Source organism: Oryzias latipes, chromosome 2, assembly GCF_053564925.1.
Source record: "Oryzias latipes strain Hd-rR chromosome 2, Olatipes_Hd-rR_3.1".
Classification (NCBI taxonomy): Eukaryota; Metazoa; Chordata; class Actinopteri; order Beloniformes; family Adrianichthyidae; genus Oryzias; species Oryzias latipes.
The window spans coordinates 7,036,649-7,054,672 of NC_136238.1; the positions used below are offsets into that span (position 1 = coordinate 7,036,649).

At 42.6% G+C, this 18,024-nt stretch overlaps 1 protein-coding gene across 2 annotated transcripts in view; it reads left to right on the forward strand.

Moving 5' to 3' along the window:
- The window catches only part of nrp2a (neuropilin 2a), a 61,445-nt gene that overhangs the window by 32,524 nt on the left and 10,897 nt on the right, over nt 1–18,024 (forward strand). For both annotated transcript variants that reach the window (XM_004066721.5, XM_020709113.3), the window contains exons 8-13: nt 3,045–3,189; nt 4,399–4,574; nt 4,652–4,831; nt 4,918–5,062; nt 12,156–12,236; nt 12,342–12,446. In XM_004066721.5, the coding sequence (XP_004066769.1) occupies nt 3,045–3,189; nt 4,399–4,574; nt 4,652–4,831; nt 4,918–5,062; nt 12,156–12,236; nt 12,342–12,446 (832 nt within the window). The remainder of the gene's footprint in view (nt 1–3,044; nt 3,190–4,398; nt 4,575–4,651; nt 4,832–4,917; nt 5,063–12,155; nt 12,237–12,341; nt 12,447–18,024) is intronic.

Below are 18,024 nucleotides of genomic sequence, written 5' to 3' on the forward strand. Positions count from 1 at the left end.
GTGCGAGCAAAAACAGCCCACACAGCATTTCAGGCTGCTCCTCCATCACGAATAAGAGCACAAACACGCCGGCTTTGTCTTCACAACTGTTTTGCTTATGCACACACAGGTAGAGGTTTAAATTTGTGCAGCGGTGCAGTCAAAACCCCACCGCACTAAGAGGGAGGCTTTGACCAAAGGGCGCCTTCAAAAACAAAAACAATGGAGGAGAGCGGCCAGCTGGAACCAGTTCATGCCGTCAACATCTTCATCCACGAGAAAGAGGGAGGGGCAGGAAAGGAGAACATAGACCCTAACAAACCTCCCACTGGTGCCATCATCTTAAAGTGAAGAGCTGGCGTGTCGGAAGCTCAGAATGGAGTGTGAATGGAGGGATTGGAAAGCTAATTCGCCAGGAACAAATGTTCCTCTTTTTAACCAGACGCTGTGGATCTTGTAGGTTTCTTACATTTGTTTGTCTAGCAGGTCAAATCCACCCACAGCTCTCTAGGTGACCTTGTTCTCAGAGGGGTCATCAATAGTTAAATACCCATGGTTCCTAGGCAAGTGTGACGATCTCCTGCTGCACTGTGTGTGTGTCTGTAATGGGTTCTTCGTTATAATTTTATGACCCTCTGCAGGACGAGACACAACACGACAATGTTAATTATTCAGCCCACTTCCATGGTATGTCACGTGAGGGGCAGGGCTCTCTCCAACTGTTGTCGGGCAGATTACAGAGGTGCCCCAGACAGCAGATCGGCGACCTCCATGTGCCACCCCTTCTCGTCTCCATTAACAGCTGCGAGCTTCCAAGCTGCCCCTTTCAGTCCTTCTTGTAGAAAAATAACCTCGTTATCAGCAAGTTTGTCAATGACTAACCATCTGCTTCCTAATGCCATTAACCTTTAACCCTGGGAGAAACGGGTCAGGAGTCAAACGAGCCTCCCTTCAGGTATGGTGACAAGAGAAATGGGACAAAAGAGGCTGTCTTGTCCTTCATTTTTTTGAAAAAGAGCTTCTCTACTGAACAAGTTACTCTTTGAGTGACAGAAATGTTGGCCAAATTCCCGGTTTTTATCCAAGAAGGAAAACAAAAGACAAAGCGCATGCCAGCATTGTAATGGGACAGATGATGGTCTTTCAATGGTGGTGGTGGGGACATTTCCTGGAAGATGATGCGTTATACATTTTTCTGTAACTGCTTGATTCAGGGATTCACTTCTGTTTTGTGGCCACATTGGATGCTTGCTTTTTTTCTTTGAATGATGTTGCTTGTTCAATACATTTCCATGGATGTTTAATCAGTGCCCTTAATTCACTTCAGAAATGAGGAATTTCCACAGAGTTTGGCTCTTTTGCCTTGTTAGGAGATAAATACTTGAATGGAGTTCTTCCTGTTTCGGTCATGAATCTCTTTGTTGTTCTTGCTCTCTGCCACTCCGTGCCTCCAACTCCAAATTCCTCCACTCGTATCCCTCAGTTGCATCCTCCGCCCTATGTTCGACCTTTCTCCTGTTTTTGCATGTCCCTCGACACACAACCCATCTCCACCAGTCTCTTCATCTCTTAACTACTCCTCTGAGGGCAGCAGAGCTCCCTGCGGTCATCTTCTGTTTTCCAGTGCCTTCAGCCTGTCCTCCCATTGTTTCCCAGATCTGCGAGTGGGAGTGATGGCTTGGTTGTGGATGAGGGCAGATCTTTCATCGCACACTTGTCTTTCTGGGAGCCATGCGTGGGAGTTTACATCACCCCCATAAGAGCGTACAGTTTTTCCCTCTTAGGTAAACACGACTGCTGCCTGTCCTTCGTCCAGCTGCACATCCAGCAGCCCCTCTTATCTCTTCAAAGACTGCTTTGTAATACCATCGTTGCTTGATTAAATCAAGCCGCATACAAAATCAAATAAAACCGCTTGAGTGGAATTTGAAGCCTTAAATCGTTTTATTTCTGGTTTCAGAATTTCTGACTTTTTGGAGGTGTTGGAATTTCATAAATGTGTCGCTTCTCACCCATATGCTTGCCGAAAAATTTTAGGCAATGATAAAAAAAACACATAAAAGTAGAAACCCAATCAAATTTTCGGGCTGCTGAAGCGTGTTTGATCATCTTGTCCTTGGATTAAAAGAAAAGAAAAAATCCTGTACCTGTTTTATTTTTTTTTCCCTCAGAAATGATGCCTTTAATCTTTAATTCAGCCCCTTGTAGCTGTTGTCTCTCGGTCCTCTCGCTGTCTATCCAAGCTGTGGTGCTTCGTTTTCCTGGTGTATCGTATCGGCCTCCACGGTCAACCACAGGGAGGTTGAGTGAATGACTCTTTCGGTTAAAAGACACTTCCTTTGCTTATCTGTGTGCAGGAAGTGTTTGTGTGGGCTCCTGTGGTTTCCTGTGTCTTTGCGGTTTCAGCTTGAGGAAGAAAAGCATAAAAGAGGAGGTGAAGAGGGGTACCCGTCCTGCACTCTTGAATTTGAGATGAGGGGCCAAAACAAAGGCAGAAGGAGGATGTTGGTTTTAATTGCAAACAGGGGACTGCACTTTTTTAGTGAGTCTGGGATGCAACAGAGGATGGCAGGTTACATTTTCACCGACAACAGGAAGAAAAGTCGACCACTGCGGTCACATTTGCCCTCTGACCTACCTGCCCAACCCTGCCGGTTTAGGCGCAAATGGAAGGAAGGGAGCGTTCAAGGAGAAGGTGGGAATTTGGCCCACATCCTGCCCACCTGGGCAGACTTCCTGTTTCCACCAGAGAGTCGTGCTCAGTCATGTCAGGTCAAAGCTTCCTTCGACCACCGAGGTGTTGAGTTAGCAGCGGGTAAATGTGAGCTTGAGGTGAAAAAGAGAAAAATATCCTTCACTGGGCTTTCCCAGCCTCCTATAGCTGACGCCTGACCCGGGAACACATCGACAGCTGGGTTAGTGACACCGGATCTGTGTTTGGGTTGTCTCTGCTTTGTCCGGCCTGCCACTGTGTGTGTGTGTGTGTAAAGCAGCGGGGGACGGTGTGTCAACGACGACGACGATAGATCATATTTATAAAACAATGTTTTTCTCTGTTTTCCCAGATCTTCCATGGGAACACAGACCCAACCGAGGTGGTTCTGAACCGCGTCCCACAGCCAGTGTTGGCCCGATATGTCCGGATCCGACCGCAAACCTGGCAAAATGGGATAGCCCTGCGCTTTGAGCTTTATGGATGCCAGATTACAGGTTAGATTTTTTTCCCCCCTCCTTTTTATCACCATAAAAAGATGATTGCAAGATCTGCTTTAACATACCTTTTCTTTTTGAAACTAAAATCCATCTGCAAACTCTCAGCATATTTTCCCTGCTAGTGTTTAAATATAGGAACCCTCAGGGTAATTAAAGGAAACTTTTACTGTGTTCTTTCTTCCACATGCCCCATTGGTGTCATCTCAATCTTCCAATTCTTCTCCACGCTGGCTTTCTGCTTCAAACTCCCTCAGCACTCCTCATTTTTCCCCTCTCACGATTCACAAACTCTTTTTGATGCCTCCTCTTTGCTGTGCGAGCTCCTCCTCACGGAGAAACGAGTACTCCTCAATCATTCATGGCTCCCTGTTCGCATCCGAAACTGTGATTCGACTCGATTGAAATAACAACTCTTTCCTACAGCAAAGGCACAACTGCACACAAGGCAGTTTCTAAATATAGTAAATGACCTCAAAAGCCGGCGCATCTTTTGAAAACGTACCCACACAGACGCGCACCTATGTCTGCACTTCCTCTGCCTCCTATTTATTATTTACACCCCCTGCATGCACAGTGACATAACAACATGAAAGTTTGATCTGTGTTCCCTTAAACCGTCAGCACAACTAACATCTCCCATCATCCCTCCCCTCCTTATGCCTTTTCTTTCTTCCTCTTCTATTATATTCATCCACTTGTTCAGACCCTTGCATTATACCTTTCATTTTCCCATGATCCTCCTTACTCGCTCGCATATTCCCTCAGCGCTTGGGCACCTCGTGAACGGGTTTAATGTCCAAGTGCTTTTATGTGTAATTTTCTCCTGTAAAATGTGTGCCGACAAAAGTAGAAAAAAGAGGAATGAACATTAAAAGACATTTAAGTATGAATAGCAGCATGAGAGCACATGAATGCAAAGTGGCGGCAGACCTAATGAGCGCTTTTATCTCTCTAATGGTAGTCTAAATGCATTCTGAACATGAATCAGTGGTGCTGCATAACATTTTTCCCCCCCGATCCAACCCTCCTCTGACTTGATCTGCTTTTCCTTCCATTCTGAACTCTTAAAGTTTAGTGGCCAGCACTGCAATCCTGCGGCAAAGCTTAACAGCTCCCTGGTGGGAAAGTGTGTAACAACCTTTAAGGTTGTTGCTTCTGCATGAGCCGTCCTGAAGCGAAGCAATCCGTGCTTTTTTTTTGCTGCAGATGCTCCGTGCTCAAACCTGCAGGGACTGCTGTCCGGGCTCCTTCCGGATTCCCAGATTACGGTCTCGTCCAGCAGGGACGTGGAGTGGAATCCCGGGGCCGCTCGACTCGTAGCGAGCCGATCCGGCTGGTATCCTGCGCCTGCCCAGCCTATAACTGGAGAAGAGTGGCTTCAGGTAGGAGACTCCTTATTGACTTTTGTTAATTTTGTATCAGCAGCATCCATCATGATCTTGCTATCAAATCGATCCAGGTGGATTTGGGGGTCCCGAAGCTGGTGCGTGGAGTGATTACGCAGGGATCTCGAGGAGGAGACCCAGGCAGTGGCGCCACAACGGAAAACCGGGCGTTTGTTAGGAAGTACAAAGTGGCACACAGCCTTGATGCAAAGGACTGGAACTTTATTATGGACACCAAGACAAGCCTACCCAAGGTGCAATACTGAGTAGGGTGCAAAAAGGGAATACGTCTTTGTGGGTGATATGAGTTAGGCAACGATTGTGTTGTCTTTTTTTGCAGATTTTTGAAGGGAACACGCACTACGACACCCCAGAGCTTCGACACTTTGAGGAGACAGTGGCTCAGTACATCAGGATCTACCCTGAGAGGTGGTCTCCAGGAGGGATTGGGATGAGAGTGGAGATACTGGGATGTGACCTTCCGGGTACGAAGATATTTTTTCAGATATGTTCTGATGTGTTGTTCTGTCGGCAAGCTTTCTGGTCAGCAGCAAGAGCATGAGGCTCGGTTCACAGAAATGTATCCCCAGAGAACAGCAGCTCTGGTCTGTTCACTTTCCAGCGTGGTCTGTTACCCAGATGTGCTTTTTGTTGGATCATAGACGCGCTCACATGGAATGTCACTGTTTACAGCTCCCTGTGTGCCTGAACAGGGCGGCTGGCCTGTGCAGCTCCACTATTAAAAGGGAGATAGTACGACGGAAATCAGCCAAACAAGCAGCATGCATAACTCCAGCTGCAAATTGGATTTAAACGACGATCAGTCATTAAAGTGGCGTAAAAGCAGAAACGTGTTTAACTGCCGATCGACCGTCAGCACAGGAAGGCATCGCGTAATCAGTGCCAGCCACAAGGATGGAAGCCAAAAAATAAAAAAACCAAGAACCTCTGGGATTAACGCTTTTATAGAGAGGTGACCTTCGCAAGAAGGATGACGGTTTTGAGGGAGACGTGACACACAATGCTTCTGTTAACAGCCGCATTGTTCACATGGCACCAGCCGCGGCAGGAATAATGGACTGCTGCAGCCATCCTGTAAATCATTCACTTCCCCTTCCACTTACACCACTGAGCCTTCATCCCTCGCCGTTATTATTGAAACAACGATTCGGTCTGCTTGAAACAGACGCTTATTTGGTTGAAGTGTTGCAGCACATTGCAGAGCGAGGCGGTGAGGTCCCTTCAAGCCGTTGGTTTCAGCTCTTTCCCACCCTGAGGCTCGGTGCGTGGGTCCATAAATGTTTTTGTTCTCTCTCTGTTACCACTCCTCCTCTCTTTTCCTCTCCTCCCCTGTTACTCATCACTCACACCTCTTTTCCAACAGCGCTGCTGTTGGTCCCGACTCCTTCTGTTTCCCCCCGTTGTTGCACAGCTGCCACGCTCAGCGCTGTTCTGCTGTGACAGTTATTTTTACTCTGTGCACTCCCAGAATAAAAAATGCATGAGCCCAGGAAAGGGGAATTTCACAGATCTGTAAAGAGTACGGTAGATTATCTCAGCCTCTTTCCAGGTAGCATAATTTTAGTCTTAGGAGAGCTTCCACTCACACCTATAATTTAAACCTGTGGCGGCTGAGCCTCATTCTGGATTTCTGATTCCTTCACAGCTCCAGTTAATGCAGCTGAGACCACAATGGCATAATGATAGAGTTCATTCAGCCACAGATGGTTCCTTATCCTTTTTTTTAACCAGGTACTACAGATGGGCCAACATTGAACAAAAATGGCACAAATTCTCAGCTTTTTATGATCTAATTTCAGAAATTAGGAAACTAATGTTTAAAAGTCTTTCAAAGAGTTAGAGAGTATAAATATTTGTCTTCTTGATTGCTTTTACAAGTTGTGTTACTTTGTGTTTTTGCAGCACTGTTGCTGCCTCTGGTTTATAAATATTAACTTGGTGACGGAAACATTTATATGATTGTAGCTGATCTTTAGTAATCTCATTGATAGCAAAACATCCCATTTGTGGATCATTAAAAGCGTAATGGAAGCTTGTGATGCAGTGAATCCACTCAGTTGGTGTGGTTTGCTTTCACATTGCACTTTTAGGAGCAGACCTACCTGCTGGAAAAATGACCCACAGTTACAACAGCAGCTTGTTTGGAGAGGATATTACCTGAACAAGCTCTTAAGAAAATTAAACATAAAACACTACTAATATGCCTGCACAAGATTTAAAATAAAGTGCGTTTATAAAGCAGATTTTAAACGAAACCATCTTAACACTGCTTTTTATGTAGATTTGCAAATACGTGGGGGAAAAATTTTGCTAAAATATTCCTAGTGAAGCCTTCGAGGAGCTGAGATCACCTGCAAATCAAAATGTCACAATCCTGCTTAAATGCCTTTTTTTTGGTTGAAAAATTCTCCACTACCTCAGTTGTCATAGATGGATCTCACCGCAAAGATGGGAAAAGTTTCCAAGTTGAAGGCATCAAAAATGGTGTCGTTAGGTCGGACTGTTTCAATTATTTTAGAGGAACAGAAGTAGCTTGTTTGTGTGCTTAATATAGTACATCAATGGATGCCTGCCTGATTAAAATATTTTTTTTTTTGCATCTTCTTTTTGATTTACTTCCACTCTTTCTCCCACCTTTCAATCAAAATTTCAGGAGTTCACTTTGAAGCAAACGGAAGGTCTCGTCTCCTGCCACAGTTTTCTTGTTTTTTTAAATCAGGTGATTTTTCAAAGCTGTCCAAAAGAAGAGGATTATTTAAAGACAAAACTTTGGTCTGCACCAAACAACCAATAAGGTTATTCTGTTTATAAGGAAACGTTAGTCTGTGTTTGTGAGCGAAGATGTGAAGATGATGCTAAAAGACAACTTTAAGGTCGCACGAAAATTTAATAAAGTTTGAAAAACAAAAATGAAACGCATATACATGTAAGTGTTTCACACATATTTTTGGAAAATGTCCTACTTTTTGCTTTAATAATTAATCATAATTATAATCCTACTGATCTTAAAATAAGCAAGTTGCCGGTTCAAGTCCAAGTAGTCTGGGTGAATCAGTAATCAAGAAAAAACGCATTTGTCCAATTACTTTTCATGAAACTTTACATTGAGAAACCTTGTAAATATGCAATGTCCAAAGCTTGGTCCATAGGCCAAACACAGCCCACTTTAACGTTTGAGGCTGCTGTCAGAAAATAAATAGTATGCAGCTCCCAGTACTTTTTGAAAACTGCATGTATGATGTCTTCACAGTGATTGACGAAATTAGGTAATAAGCTATTTTAAACTATCACACAACCATTTTGTGAGACTTTCGAGCTAATTTCTAAACTGTCAATTGTAAATCAAAATATAAAATTGACAGCAAGAGCAGCCACTTTCAGGAGAAAGTGGAAATTGGAGTATTTTTTAGTGAAATACAGAACATTTGTGTCTGTCTAATATACCAAGAAACTGGCTGTTTTCAAGGAGTTCATTGTCAAGATGCACTACAAGACGAGACATGCTAACTAAGCCATCTGGAAATGAACAAACAAATAATACAATATTTGAAATTATTGAGCTGATTTGTGTCACAGATTTATCCTCGTTTTAGGAAAAGCCACAAACCCAAAGGCCGTTTAAAGAGAAGGGGTTTTTTCAAGTAACTGTAATTAAAATATCAACATAATGTCCTTCACTGTGGGAATGTATGCGAGGAAAAAGCTGCTTCAGAGTTCTCAACCTCACCCAAATGAATATAAAACACTAGCTACCTGTCTCTCCCATCCTTTCTTCTTGGCTGAGTGTGTGTCACGTCCATTCATCTGTGCCTCAGTGTGCCTGCCAACAAGGGACTTACAGAAAAGCTTTCTACATAATTAAAGATTTTTTTTTTTCATTTTCATGACATACTGCTGAGTCAGACTCTTTGGAAAGAGCATCATCCAGAGGCTGCTGGCCCTCACCGCGGGCTTTTTATGCCGGAAAACAAACCCTCTAAAGAATTTAAATGAGAGCATGTATGCTTACACGAGTGCACATCTGCATTTTCTATGCGAGCTGCTCCCTTGAGTGCAGCTCTAAGTGTTGTCATCCCACGCATGGCGATGACTTGCATCATCACCTGCAGCAGAGGACGCATTATGTAAGGCAGGGATCTGCTGCAGAGGTACATTTCCTGCATCACAAGGCTCCTCGTCGCTTCGACGTATAACCCCACCGGTGTGGGGCGAGGTAGGCAGGCTGCATACGTTATCGCACGTTCCCTCTCTGTTCACACAAATGCACAAGTCAGTCCCTTTCCTGTGGCCCCCGACACCCCTGTCACACCCCGAAAAAGGTCAGCACATTTACACCGTGACAGGCCCTGACCTTTGGAAAGCGCATAGTGCTCGGGAGAATCGGAATGGACTTGCCGGAGTGTTTCGTGTTTACATGTTTAGTTTCGCACACAGAAGGAAGCTCTTGTGCGCTGGCGCCCGGGTAGACTGCGAATTCTTTGTTTATTCTAACACCCGCGCCCCGGATTGAAACACAAAGGTTAGACGGGAATGACAAGCGGGGAACACAGACAGAATGCAAAGAGGTGGACCTGTTTCTGAAAGACAAGTTTGGGAAAAGAAGGCTGCTTTCCTTGTCTTACTGCCTCAGTGGGCCTGCAGTGATAAGACTTTCATTAGGGTTTTAATGACCGTCATAAAGGACATGACATTAACGCTGGGTGAATGTCAGAAGCCATCGCCAGCTGTGGCCGAGCCTTTCATCTGCGGCACCGTTTCGCTCAGAGATCAGTTGTGTATCGCATTTGGTTCCCTGCTTTGTGCTTATTGCTTTTCTCCCATTTTAATTGGTAATGGTAGTCATGAGTAAAGGAAAAGTCGCAGCAGGGAGGCTGAGGAGTGGCATCAGCAGGCGCCTGGGATGCTAAATCAGCACCGCGGTGTTTGTCTGCTTGTTTCCTTTCTTTTTAAGTTGACACCAGTTTATTCAGCTTCACAGTTTTGTTTGGACTAACTGGAAGAACAGATACAGGAATGTTAAAGATAATAAAAGTTCAGGACTTTATTTTGGCACGAATGTCAAAAGGAAAATGTGTCTGGTTCTGACCAAGTGAGAAAAGTAATTCTTTGTGTACACATGTTGCTGTAAAGCCGTCAAATAATGTACTTTGGTCCCTCGCTAAAATAGGTTCACCTTTTGCTGTCTACCTGTTTTGCAGATGTCTTTTGTGTATTTTGAGAGCTTTTTTTTTTAACTGTTTTTTGTCCGGATTGGCCGTAGACCATTGTCACTCTCCTCCGTGCCGTGTCTCATGTACAGAAATCATTAAGCTTGCAAAATGTACATGAATCTCTTTGTTTTCATTCTATAAAACTGGACTTATTTTTCTACGGAGGTTTGAACTCTGAGATTTAAAACAAGAGAGAAAAGCATGAAAATGTTCATGTCTGAGAAAAGTGTATAAAGTGAGGAGTTAGTGAGGAGTTTTATAGCCTTTACTACTTCACAGATTTTGCACATCACAGGTTATTTTTACGACTTAGGTGATAAATGGGGACTCCTATACTCCCTATGCTCTTGACTTTCTGAAAAACACACTTTTAACACTAAACCCATTTAGTTTTCTTTCTTTTGGGCCCAAACTAGAACTTCCAAGTATTGAAAATTTTGCAACTAAAGCTATATAAATAATGAAGCACCTTATAAAAAACCATAATTATGTAATTAATTAAACAACAGACAAATATAATAATAGATGGATGTAATGAATGCAGAAATGTAGCCTAGAGAGGTAAGCTAGGTCAAACTAGTCTGCTGCTTGGTCTATTTTTGGAAGATTATAGTTGCCTCATAGTTTGTGACCAGATGGTTGTGACTTTAGATATGTCCAAAAAATAAAGGCGATTACAGATGATTGTCGAAGAGTTAGGATATGTCAAAGATCGTGTGTTATTTATGTGTTGCTGGGGACAGCTCATGTGTCAAAGGGTTATACCGCCAAATAATGTACTCGAATACGCTTTGACTGTTATTTTACTTGTGTCGTTTGGGTTTTTGCTCAAAGCTTGAACTTTCAAATATTGCAAATTCAATTCAATTTTATTTGTATAGCCCAAAATCACAACAACAGTCGTCTCGATGGGTTTCGAAGTAAAACATGAACTTAAAAGGATCAGGAATACAAAGAGTTCAATAGGAAAATACTAAAATGAACTAACAAACTGACTAAGCTATACTGGCATCCCTGCCCTTAGACCCCCCTTCGCAAATTCTGCAAAGTTATGATCCACTGCCTTTAAGTTTCATTCAGTTATTTGTTCAAGTTGTTTTGTAGTCAATAACAAGTAGAACTTGTTAGCAATTTCGAACTTAGAAATTAAAAGTACTCATCCAAGCTAACTAAATAACCAAAAACCTTATCAAATAACTTAATTCAATAACTTTTTAAGCACCAGGCAAACATGAATCATTGCCTAGATGTGATGCTTTCACATAGATACAGAGAAGTAGCTTGGACAGGTAAGCTAGCTCGAGCAATGTGAATACTTCCTGTATAAATAAGAAATTAGGCCTTATCTATAAAAATATAAAGTTAAATGAAAATTGGGCCAAATACAGACTAATTAATTAAATAGTATTGGTTTTGCTGTCCTGTAAAGCACAAAATATAACGATGTTGAAAGTTTAAGTCGGTCAAATCTGGGTTTTTAGATGAGATGTGAACCAGACTTCTGTGCAGAAACTTCCACAGTTGACCCATCTGCTCCTAATAAAACTTCAAATTCCATCTGTGACCTGCTCAACATGTGTCTGTTTCTGTGCACACAGTGTGTTCTAATGAATCAACTTGGGCTTTTTTAAAAAGGTTTTTGCATGTTATTGTTTTTTTGTGGTTTATGTTTCACAAGTGAGTTATAAAGTGAGGGGCTACAGAACTGCCCAGACAGCAGCTTGGTGGATGGAGTGTGTTTGTGTGTGCGCTGGAGCCTCCATGACAGCTAGTGAGTGGTCTCAGAGTGTGATCATCCTGTCCAAGGTCGAGGGGAGTTTGTTAGACACATCCATCCATCAGCCTCAGCGTCAGGCTTTTGTGTGTGTGTGGTGTGTGTGTATTAGCACCGAGCCTACACTGCATGTGTGTCTGCACATTTTAGCCAGTATGGGTCTTGGGCACACACTGACGCCACAACTTGCAGACACAACATGACAGGGAGACCTCGTGGGTGTTCTGGGACTGCCTTTTTTCTGCATGCCTCTGACAGGAGACAGGACAGGGATTAAGTCTGAAGCTCAGACTCTCACTTATGTGTTTATGCTCTCATTAGCTTCTCAAACATTACTTTTCTCTAGAAACTATGCATTAGACAGCGACATAGCCCCTTGTAAAACAGCAATTTCATGTATTTATAGATGCTTCTTGCATTTGGTAAACAGATCTGAGAGCTGTAATTAACACACTTGTTATTTTTCCCTTGCTGCTGCTGGACACCATGGAAAACAGCCTCCAAAATATAATTTATTGTCTTTCTCACATTTTCTAAAGATTGATTGTATTCTTTGCTTGTGTGTTTCTGCAGAAATCAGCACTCCAGCCAGCACTGTCACAACAACTGTACCTCCGTACACAGAAACCACCACGGTTCCCGTCACCACTACAGGTCAGGAAGCTGCTGGGAGATTAAAGCAGGATGTTCCGCCTGAAAATGAATGCAAACGCTCTTGACGCTCTGCACTCTGTCTTCTCTCTGCTCGCCACCCTACAGTAGCGTCCCCTCCTCCTTCGGACTCCGTGTGTGATTTTGAACACGGCCTGTGTGGGTGGACTCACGACCCCAACTCCCCACTGCTTTGGTCCATGCACAGTCAAGGTGAGCCTCCTCAAGGCAGTCAGTTTGAACATTTTTCCTACGTTGTGAGAAATACCATTACATGGACTCTGGTTCAGCTCTTGACTATGTTGTTGCTCTTTAAACCGAGGCTACATGATCGTTTTCTTGTGTTTCAGTGACTTAATGGCAGCTTTTCAAGAATCTTACAAACATCAGACATAATGACCCTAAAAAGGATAACTACACAATAAATATAAATGTAAAGAGTATGACATAATTTGGCACTTTTAAATACCCTTGTTTAAAAAAAATCATCCAAAAATATTCCATTAGGTTTTTTTAAGTAAAAAACATTCTAGCCCTATGTTTACAGCGTAAAACAGCTACTTCCTATAGTGACAATGCTAGTAGGGCTAATTATATGTTTATGCAGCAAGAATTCCAGAAGATTGATGTCTTTGTGCACCTTTTTGTACCGTCATTTTGTCAAAAAATCCTTTAGTATGCATGTCGCTTAACTAAAGACATTCGGCTAAATGTAGCAAAAGTCTGTTTTTTTTATCTCTCTATTACGACATTTCTACTTTCTTGTCAATGCAAAAGTCCCATGTATTCATTAAGTAAGATGACCCCTAAAAGCCCCTAAAAGATTGTAAAGTGCAGTACTATCTTTCATAAGAACAGGAAGACGGCTGGTTCTAATTTCAGCAGGTTTTATCAACTCAGCTAAAAGTCCACAAAGCTAAATCAGGGTCAGGTAGGCAGGGGGCAATAACGAGCATGGGAGCATCAGAAAAGAAACAGGAGTAGTCAGGATCCAGGCGAGATTCGTGGGCAGGCGGCAAGCAAACAGAGTCAGTGACAAAACATGGTCGGGAAATCAGAAGATCAGGTCAGGATATAACGCTCTGTAATGGCACAAACAACACTTTGCACTGAGTGAGGCTCAGTGCAGTGCTGATATAGACTGTGACTGATTGCAAAGGAAAGTGAGGTGTGTGGCATCCAGAAACTGTGCACTGGGGTAGTTGGGAGAAGTTGTCATTTTGGAAGTGCACTCAGAACTCTGGAGATGGTTCCTGCTGGTGACCAGAGGGGGAGACAGAGCTATGACATCTGACACTATCTAGTACCCGGAATTTTAAATTACCTAAAACATGCAAAATAGACTTTTTTAACTTTTAAGTGTATTATAATGGTCAGTCCACGCAAAAAGCAGCATTCACACATTTCTTAGTATTCCTCTAAAAACCCGTTCTCTGAACACCTGCCCCTTCCAATCCACAAAAATAAGTGTGCTCCAACATTCATACGAATGAAAGTGAGGAACAGCCCCTTCCAGGAAAAGTCTATGCAGCTAGCTCCGCCCCCAGGCTAACACACACATCCACTTTCTCCGTGGAGCTAGCGGTGATCGGTTAAACGGTTTCCTTTCATATGCTTGTATGCAATATGTACTGTACATCCAATTTGGCAAACGTTTGGATGTTTGTTTTTGTGGGCAAAACCCAGACACGCTGCCGAGGCCGACTCTAAGTTGACGTCATGAAATGATTTTGGTGTGTTTCAAATACATGGGCCACACGTGGCCGTCAAACAGGCCGAGGGGATCAGGCACTGTATAATTCCTGGAGCAAAATGACCCACAAGGAGCAAAAGCGACTATCTTAGAGATCGAATCTTCTTACTTCAGGGTTGGAAAAAGGGATTGCGAAAATAACTAATCCTAGTGTGCAAAAGGTAATATATCATAGAATAGCCTAATATAGGCCCTTTAACACAATTCGGACACATGCGCACTACTTTTTTTTTACGCAGAATGACGACCCCAATTTGGTGAAGTAATAACCTTATCCAAGCATTTTACAAAGTTATGCATCCAGTTTTCTGATGATGAAAATTTGGATGATTTATAGAAAATAAATGTACTTTTTTTTCAAATGACAAATTGTTTAAAGGGATACATTGTGGTCTATATTCGCTAAGCTAGTGAGCATCGATACCCCAATAAAATGGCGAATTCTTTATAAAGTGCATGAGGTTGTAATGAGGGAATTCGGACATGACTATAATATCTCTTCATTTTTGTTGTCATTTTTGCATGTTTGCCTTTTCTAAACAACTATGCTAAGCTTCCTGTAGTAAGTATGCTTGGAGTGGCAATGATGGAACTTAGCTCTACCACAAGCTTTTATTTTTTACACAATTACTTTGACTTCGTTTTAGCCTGTAGGATGGTGGTAAAAAACAAAAATATGTGAATTGGAATTCTTTGTACCTGAAAATCCTATTTTTATTTCAAACAAAAGCCGTGTGATTAGATGCAGAAAAGTAGCCTGAAAAAATATGCTAGAGCAAGCTTTGCTGAAAGCTTTCTTGGGAGATGTTTGTTTTTTAACATAAACCTAATTACATCACACCTGTTCTGCTGGAAAAGCAGTTAAAAAATGTAAAAAATAATGATTTTTTTTTTTATTGTAAAGAGCTTAAAAATAAACACAAACATTATTAATCCAGATTTAATGGTTTCTTTGACTGTCTTATCAGTTTTACCTTTTGTCACTTACGATCTAATTGTCACTTCTGTGTAATTTACTCAAATTTTTACACCATAAATACCAGTACAAAACGTATTATTCAGTTTCCTCACACCAAAACTAAATGACTCGCTTCAAAGAGGTTAGGTTTCGGGCATTTGAAATATACATTTCTGTTTGATGGGTTTTTTGTATCGGCTGAACAGCTTTTCTGTATGCAGCTGCAGGGCAGATTTCATTTGGGTGGAAAAATTGGACGAGCACAAATGCATCAAGTTTATCAACTTCAGTGTGTCTAGACAAGACACTGTTTTCTTCAATTAAATGGAGCCGTTCTCCCTCTGCGCATTCATCGAGACCCTTTTTCAATTTGATTAAAATAATTCCTTAAATTGAAACCAGTTTAATTTAGCGCCAGCATTGTCTGCCAACCGAGCCGCTCTTTTAGACCGAATGAAGACGAAAATGAATCAGAAAGAATGAGAAATGCCGCCGCGGTGTCAAGTGCATACAGGCTGCCTCATGTGTGGTTTATTTGCCACTCTGCCAAAAAGTCCCAGCAGGAAAGGGGTTAAGACCCAGTAGCTCCAATTAAGCTCCGAGCAGGAGAATCCGAAATTGAGCGGTTATTCCCCGCTGCCCCCTTTCTTACCTCCGGCACATCCCATGAGATGCCACGGAGACGTCTATCCACTCAGACATTCCTTCAAGAAGTAATTATTCGTTTTTGCTTTATACATGTCCACGGATCAAAAGTGCAGCATTTGGCACGTTTCTACTAAAAGCAGCCGAGGTTTCCTCGCTAGGCTCAGAGGACATATTTCCATCCCTCTGTTTGGAATTTTTCACAGGCATGGTTGAGGGTTTGAAACCCCGATGTTAGTTAGGAATTCTTAGTTCGGAGCATGAACAATGTTGCGTTTTTGCAGCTGGAAAGATTTGAACGTGCTCCGTTTCATGTCCAGTTTGTGGAGTCACCTGGGTCGCATTCAGCAGAACACCAGATCCCTTTGCGAATGGAGGGGAAAAGCTTCAGAAACTTGACCTATTTGGCTCGCAACCGTGGTTGACAGGGGGGCTTCAAAGCAGCTTCTTTCATCACATGTGGAAGGAAAAAAAGTTGCTTAAATTAGTCATGTTGCAGCTTTTATGCATGAAGTATCCTTTCCAGTCATGCCGTAATGCCTTTGATTTTTTTACGCCGGTGTCAAAGGTCGGAAATCCCAAGCAGCCGGGGATCATTATTTCAACCACTATCAAATCGCTGTTTATTCCTCTATGGGGTCCCCCACCCCCCATCTGACCCATGAGTCGCAATCTGCTCACCTCTTGACCTTTGTCGAGAAACTGGAAACAAAGCTAGATTGAGCCACCATGGACTGCGGTTATATTATGTGCCTTAATACACCCGTCCTGTAAAAATAACCTCCCAGATTGAGTCATTGTTTGCTTCCCGCGGCAGGAAAACACTGTGAAATAGATTAATAATGGTCTGCTGTGTTGCGCATAGCAAGGCTGGCTCGATTATGAGCTGTGCAGCAAACAGGAGCCACAAGCACAGGGCCAAGGCTTTTGGGAAAGAAAAAAAAAGCAACAAGAAACTTCTATCTGCGTATCGGCAGGATTACACCCTTAAAGTGGCATCACGAGGAAGAAGAATGAGTGAAAAATGACACGCACTGCTGGAAAGGACCAGGAGATACACCGTCACACTGATGCAGAAGTGTCACAGTGGCGTATGGGAAGCGGAGGGGGCCTGTCACATCCGAGACACGTTGGTTTCTGAAAAAAACGCCTGCGTCGTCTGCAGGAAGAGCGCTCAAAAGGTTATGGATACAGTCGCTCTGTGACTTGATGCGTTAAAACTCGCTGCGCGCCTGGAGCTTTCCCCCAACTCTGGTTCCTGCAGCGCAAAAACAGGTGGTTTCATGTGCAGATTGTTGATGGTGCACATTTTCCCACAGGGCCCACTTAAGAAATTCTCCACCAGACTCCACACTCAGTCACTTTCTCACACAAACGCAAGCAATCTCCTTTTCTCCTTCTGGAGCTTACAGTTGGCTCCCTCGTCTCACAATGGAATTCGTGTCGGCATCCAATTTGCAAACTAAACATCCTCTAGTGTAAACAAATGGAGCGGCGTGCCGTTTTTTGTCGGACTTTCCCATTGCCAGAGTTTTTTACCTGGATGGGAATGAAGACAAATACGCCCCAAGGGTCTTGGCTTGACTTCTCTTAAGCACTCCAAATGTGTACGGCTTTCTCAATGGACCTTTTCTTCCATGTGTTTATATTTGTCATTTCCCTATTGTTCTGTGTCTCCATTGTGCTGCAGGGATCCCATTCCTGTTAGCAACCCATGATTAGTTTCGCTCTTTTTCTCTTATTAGGAGTCGGAAGTGTCAAACTGCGTGAAATCACACAGGGGACGGTGATGGATGTGTGAATAGCCATAATTAATGGTGGTAATAGCGTGACTGTTTGTGCCACTAGATCATTTTCCAGCATCCCCTAACAGGGGAATATCAGGATTCGTCAAATTTCTCTTGTATGAGCTTGAAGTTTAACTGCCACAATTTATGAATCCATGACATTTTAAATGTTGTTAGCATTTTTGCTAGAGAAGGTTTCGCTGCAGCATAGACAAAGAAGAAGGCGACACCATATAACATGAATAAAATATTTTTTTAAATATTAGAGATGAGAAAAGGTAAATCAAACATTTCGATCAAACATCTGAAAAACCGCAAACCCAGTAAAAGGCAGATGAAGGTTTATTTAAGATTTATCAAACTGAAAACATCGCTTAGATGACGAAGTAACATCTGGTGGTCAACTGAAGTCATAGCAACCTCGCAAAAGAGCAACTGAAGAATGTTGGAAATGAAAGTTCAGAAAACAAGGCGATCTTTAAAATTTGCTAACATTCATTGCTAATAACCCTTTAAAGACTCACTTCAATAAAATTGTGTTTTAGGCATTTTTTAACATGTTATTGAGACATTTTCCCAATGATGGAGGACATTTAGAGATAAAATTCAGCTCAAAATTTAATTTCTGAGTATTTCTTTAGTCAAATC